This window comes from Babylonia areolata, chromosome 1 (assembly GCF_041734735.1).
Source record: "Babylonia areolata isolate BAREFJ2019XMU chromosome 1, ASM4173473v1, whole genome shotgun sequence".
Classification (NCBI taxonomy): Eukaryota; Metazoa; Mollusca; class Gastropoda; order Neogastropoda; family Buccinidae; genus Babylonia; species Babylonia areolata.
In genome coordinates, this window is record NC_134876.1 from 100,842,192 (window position 1) to 100,849,167 (window position 6,976).

General features: G+C 40.8%; 1 protein-coding gene across 2 annotated transcripts in view; it reads right to left on the bottom strand.

Moving 5' to 3' along the window:
- Positions 1-4,403: 4,403 nt before the first annotated feature.
- The window catches only part of LOC143294639 (neuronal acetylcholine receptor subunit beta-3-like), a 228,374-nt gene continuing 225,801 nt past the window's right edge, over positions 4,404-6,976 (bottom strand). For both annotated transcript variants that reach the window (XM_076606018.1, XM_076606026.1), the window contains exon 8: positions 4,404-5,830. In XM_076606018.1, the coding sequence (XP_076462133.1) occupies positions 5,375-5,830 (456 nt within the window). In that variant the 3' untranslated portion in view covers positions 4,404-5,374. The remainder of the gene's footprint in view (positions 5,831-6,976) is intronic.

Below are 6,976 nucleotides of genomic sequence, written 5' to 3' on the forward strand. Positions count from 1 at the left end.
ATCATTTAGGATACATTCATGCATTGTAGTTTTTGTACAGAATATCAACTTAGTGATGGGTACCAAAATACTACTACTACTACTACTACTACTACTAACAACAACAACAACAACAACAACAACAACAATAATAATAATAATAATAATAATAATGAAATAAACCAGAAACACAACAAACAAAACAAACACAACAGCAAACACAAAAAAACACAAGGAATTTTTTTTTTAAAGAAGAAAAAAACAACCCAGACTAAAGCCAAAAACTAATGACAAGTACCGAAAATGTTTAACACGATTATGCCCGTTCAAAAGCTGACCTTTACTCAGGCAATTTCCAAGATTATAATCGACTTGAAATGTCTCGCCAGCTTTTGTCTGGTCGGTGACTTTGGCAAATTGTGGCTGACCAAGAAATATGCTTCTGCCGACACTGCTTTCAGCATTCCCTGCCAACACCTTTCACTAACTTAACCAAGGCAAGCAAGCCAAACATGTACAATTACACCTGAGTCATATATGGGTCTATATACATGAACACGAAATAGATTTTAAACATAAAACAAACAAAAATGTAGAGTGAAAATATTCCATTTATCTTAACACACCATGTGTGTCCTCGGTGTATTCTTGATTTGAAAGCTGAGGAAATGTTTTAAATTTCATTTTGACGAACGTCTCCAAGACTTCAGAAAGTATTCGTAGTAAAAACATGCTAGAAACGAAATATCACACACTCATATCGACTGCCTGATTCGTTTTGATAGACGCCAGAGTGTGATATAGTATCTTTCTGTGCGAAATCACAAAATAACAAAGCACATCACACAAACACGTGCCAACACGTGCAAATGAGTTCGCGCGCGCGCACACACACACACACACACACACACGCACACACACACACACACACACACACACACACACACACACACACACACACACACACACACACACACACACACACACACACACACACACACACACACACACACACACACACATTCGACTGATTTCATATTCATGAAAACAAAACGGTGAATGAAGAGAATACTACTAGACTACTACTACAACTAATAATATTTTATACAGAAAGACAGAAAGATCACACACACACACACACACACACACACACACACACACACACACACACACACACACACATTCGACTGATTTCATATTCATGAAAACAAAACGGTGAATGAAGAGAATACTACTAGACTACTACTACAACTAATAATATTTTATACAGAAAGACAGAAAGATCACACACACACACACACACACACACACACACACACACACACACACACACACACACACACACTTCAACCCTTAAACACACAGCGAAAGAACGTCAATGCTGAACTCTGAAGTCAGCTCATATTCCAACCCAAAACGAATACACAGCTTGAAACATTCCTGCCACACGATATTACCCTCTGTAACAGCATCATAACGAAGAGAGTCATTATGTTAAGTTATACAACAGTAAAATGACGGGTCGAAATATAAATAGCAAAAACTTTCAATCGGACATCATCATAATTAGATACTGACTTCATGATAATCACACAGCCACCCGTATCATACACGATCACAATTAACAACTGTGTGTGTGTGTGTGTGTGTGTGTGTGTGTGTGTGTGTGTGTGTGTGTGTGTGTTGTGTGTGTGTGTTTGTGTATGTGTGTGCGTGCGTGCGTGCGTGTGTGTATGTGTGTGTGTGTGTGTGTGTGTGTGTGTGTGTGTGTGTGTGTGTGTGTGTGTGTTTACACACATCACTGTAAAAAGAAACTGGTGATAAGCATGGAAACTGGGGGATAGTAAAACCAAGTAACAAAATCTAATTAACTAAAAATACAACCAATTGACCGATAAAAACATATAATCTCTAATATCAGTGTACGCATATGCATTTCAATACGGGATTAGCTAAAAAATCGTAATCAAGCAAAGGTAAAAAAAAAATATATAGAATAGGTAAAAAGGTGAAGGTAAAAAATCTCAAGGATGAGCAGTTAAATAATGTTGTAACTGTGTTGATAGGGAAAAAAATAAGTAAAATGATGAATATTTTCATTTCTACTCAAGAAAGAGTACTACCTATTAATTATTTTTTTATTCCGCGTAGGCATACAGTTTCTTGGTGTGTCAACTTTTCGTTTCTCCGTTGATACACAGGGTTCTGCGTTTTGTAGACATGGTAAATTAGATGTTCACTGTGCCAATGTCAACCATTGTGTGGTTATTTAGCATTGTAGAAAGGTAATGCTTGATCATAGACAGACATAACAAATAGGAATATAGTTTATTTTGTAGTGTTTTTTTTATTTTTAATTCAACATTCTCGGAGAGACAAATGGAGATGCGTATGATCTAGGTATAACGACATCTCACCCTCTTTAATGCAAGTAACTCCTCAGACCTAAAATGACATTAATTTTTCTAAGCATCTATGAATAATGTGTTTCTCTGTTTGCTTGTGTCGGTGTCTGCTGTATCATGAAACACAGGAGGGTGTAAATGATGTATGGTCAAGAGCATACAATGTCCTTTCACTTTTAACAATGGCGGTTTCTGTACACATTTGTACGGAGTACGACCACATGTGTGCATAGAATGCATTGGCGGTTTCAAACTATTTCAACACAGTATCCCCCCTCCCCCACTGCTGTGTACTTGAAGGGAGGTCTTCACATAAAGACAGCTGACAATGTGAGTGATGAAGAAGTGATTATAATTAGATGATACGTCAATCATTTTGCACCACTCGAAACAATACGACGAAAGCTTTATAAACAAGAATTAAAAAAATAAAATAAAAATAATAATAAAGGGATGAAAGAGAGAGCAGGACATGTACATGATATGCTCATCAACAAGAATCACTGTGCAACGTTCTGTAATAATTTGAAACACTAATCCATGCACCGAAATCTGAGCACAGCAATCAGAACAAGAAGAACGTGTACATTTATGCCGAAGAAATGTTTATATATTACCACCGAATAAATATACATGAGTGTAAAGAATACACATCTGAATAAGGGTCAACACATTGTCAAATAACAACATGTGAAGGAAAAAATAGTACGCTCAGCCATTCCATATGCATTCATGTGACGGTTACTTCATACATGATTCAACATGTGCTTTTTCCTCTACCCCGTTCAAAGTAGTTCAGTGTGCATGTGTGTGATCTTTTGGGTTTCTTTCGGGGGAATTTCTTCACTTTCAATCCATTTTTTCTCGCGGAAAATAGTCCTCCGAATGTCCCACCTTCGTCTGATATCTATTGTCAGCGTGTTTTCGATTCAGAAGGTGTAATTTATCATAATTATCCACTTTTCATCAGAATTCATTTTCTTTGTCGGCATTTCAAACTGCAAATCGTCGCAATGCAGGATAATGTGCTGTCCTGTCTTTGTGAATTATTATTCACTGGCAAAGTGGGATTGGAAAGCAGCATATTCCATGGACATTTTGACTGCTGCAGAGGGACCCCGAGGGACCATCATTCGCCTGAATGATCAGCTCACAGCTCACTTCCAATCTCAGGGCCTTGGTGTGCAATACCTCCATCTTGTCCAGGATCTTGACGAATGCGGGATCGCTCGCCTCCAAGACGGGTAGGTGCTCAATAATAATCCACTCTCAGTCTGTGGGAAGTCAGAAGATCACACTGCCGAGCACTACCCACTACGGGAATACTGCTTCATCGATATTTCCAGAGATTTGGTACACGTCCATTACCTTGACAGAAGGTGATCCGGCTCGATGAACTCAAGTTTTCATTTCCAACTATTTGGTATTTACAACAGCTCTTGTTTTTTTTTTTTTTTTCAGCATCAGAGACACCATCGTCAATCTCACCATTGTCACAATCACGATGTATCTGGGTAATTTCTCCGCTGTTTCTCAACACGAGATGTGAAGGTCCTCGCCTGCTTCCTGTGTTCTGAGGTGGAATTTAACCAGTCTCATGAAAATGTCGCTGTCTGTTATTCCCACGATGCTCATTTCCAGGAACAGATCTTGCAGCGTACATCGATCTTCATCTGCCCCCCCCCCCCCCCCCTCCCAACTCCGCACACCCGACATACACACACACACACTTTACTTGTCCTCGTGGTTTGTGTACATTTTTGTTCATTTTAAGTTTTTGTGTTCATTGTCTTGGGGCAGTTCTTGTCAGAAGAACACACACACACACACACACACACACACACACACACACACACACACACACACACATTCTCTCTCTCTCTCTCTCTCTCTCTCTCTCTCTCTCTCTCTCTCTCTCTGTATGTGTGTGTCTGTCACACACACACACACACACACACACACACACACACACACACATGCTCGCTTTCTCTCTCTCTGTCACACACACACACACACACACACACACACACACACATAAACACACACACACACACACACACACACACACACACACACACACACACACACACACACACACACATACACACACACATACACGCAAATCGGTCATTTCTCATAGAGAACGTCGTCTTTCAGGAAGAGTAGGGAGCACCCCACCCCACCCCACCCCCCTTCCCCCTCACCCCCCTCAGCCACACCCCTTCAACACACACGGATTACCGCGTGTATCGTTCATATTTATCAAAAGTAGTGAGCTCTATCTCAGCAGATAAATCAATTTCAGCACGATTTGACTCCACTGGTCACCGCATATTGTATATTACGTAACGCAACGCTCTGGAGGATCGTCAAACCATCGTGTCATCCGGAAACCAAGCACCCAGATTTAAGGGAAGAAAAAGTCGTATGATACACAAATGAAGAAATAGATGAAGCAATAAATAAATAGATAAATGAATAAATACATAGATAAGCAAATAAATAAATAAATAGATAAATAAATACGGAACAATGAATAAATCAATAAATCAATATATATGTAAATGAATTAGTGAATAAATGGAAAAAAAGGAATGAATAGAAAAAAGAAAAAAAATGAACGGGGAAAAAAGGAATAAATAAGATAAATGAATTTTCCACCATCCCAGTATTTGGCGTCTTTTCAAGTAAATAGAAAAATAAATAAGTAAACAAATCTGCCATAATGCCAGTATTTGGCGTCTTTTCAAGTAAAAAGAAAAATAAATAAGTAAAGAAATCTACCACCATGCCTGTATTTGGCGTGTTTTTAAGAAAATTCAAAAAACAAAAAAGCAAAACAAAAAAACAGAAAAAAAACCAACAACAAGTAGATAAACAGATAAATGTATACATGAATAAACAAAACAAATCTACCACCACTCCTGCATTTGGCGTCTTTTTGAAAGTTTATTTCGTCATTTATTAGTTTATTTCATTTTATCTAAACTTCAGTCCACCCCTTTCAGCGCCTTTTCCAGGAACTTGGACTCCAAGCCCGAGCCATTGGTGGCCAGGATGGGCAGGGTGTAGCCCAGCGACCCCACGATGATCACCAGGTAGATGACGAAGAAGATGCGGTCCGAGATGAGCGCCACGGCCTTCCAGTGCTTGGCCAGCAGCTCCTTGCGGTCCTTCTCGTCCATGCGCTGGCGCTGGTCGCGGATAAAGGCCCGCAACTCGAAGAGCTTCCGATCGATCTCGGCCACCACGCCTCCGGAGCGGGCAATCTGGTCGTGCTGTAGCTGGGCCAGGGCCTCGTTGGAAGCCCCAGGGTCCTGGTGGTGGCTCCAGCGGTCCGAGTCCTTGTAGCGCTTGTCCGGGGTCTTCATCTTCTCCATGGCTGCCTGGAGAGGTTCCACCAGGTCCTTCATCCGGAGGCAGCGGGCCAGCACGCTGTAGAAGAGCTGTGTGAGGGGGAAGGACAGACATTTTGGACAAGGGATTAAGATTCACGATGTTCGAGGTTCGAGATGGTTTGTTTCATGTAATGTGATTTAAGAGGTCAAGCTCCCTTATGAGTGGGGTATATCGTGAGCATGAGTAACGGACACAATGTCATACAACATACATGTATGATATGATAATCATAGTAATGATGATGGTAACAGCAACTACAACACTACTACTACTACTGCTGCTGCTGCTGCTGCTGTTATGATTATGATTATTATTATAAAGATTTTAACAATAATAAACAATAATATTAGAACATGTACCATGTCATCAAAATATAACTGTGTATACAGAGCGCGAACGAGACAGAGAGTGAGAGGGGATGGGGGAGGGGTGGGGGGGGGGCAGCGGTCAGAGTCGTGATGATGTCACAAAGACACAGACACAGACATTGATACAGAGACAAAGAAGGACAAAGACAAAGAGAAAAAGACAAACACAGACATACAGACAGAGAAAGAAAACAGATAAAAAGAACAACAACAACAAAACACCCTGCAGTGACCATTTACATCAATCCGACAAATGAACACTGTCAGCTTTCCACCACGAAGGACCACCTTCATTTTGCCTGCTGTTGATTGGTGGTGAACAGTTACCCCCCCCCCCCTCTCCCCCGTCAACCCCACTCCTACCCAGCCCCACCCCCTCAAAATATAAAGGCAACAAGAAAACAAAACAACAGCACATGCACTGTCAAGATAAAGATCAAACACATCACTGATCAAACTCTCTCTCTCTCTCTCTCTCTCTCTCTCTCTCTCTCTCTCCCTCTCTCTCTCTCTCTCTCTCTCTCTCTCTCCCTCTCTCTCTCTCTCCCTCTCTCTCTCTCTCTCTCTCTCTCTCTCTCTCTCTCTCTCTCTCTCTCTCTCTCTCAGTCCCGTTCCCCCTCTCTTCTATTATTCATGCCCATTCCATTATCATTTGCTTTTGATGCCGAACTTTCACCTTATAGCGTTACCTGCATTTTTAAGCTTATATATATATAACAGCAATAACAACAACAACAACAACAACAACAACACACACACACACACACACACACACACACACACACACACACACACACACACACACACACACACAATGCCATAGTC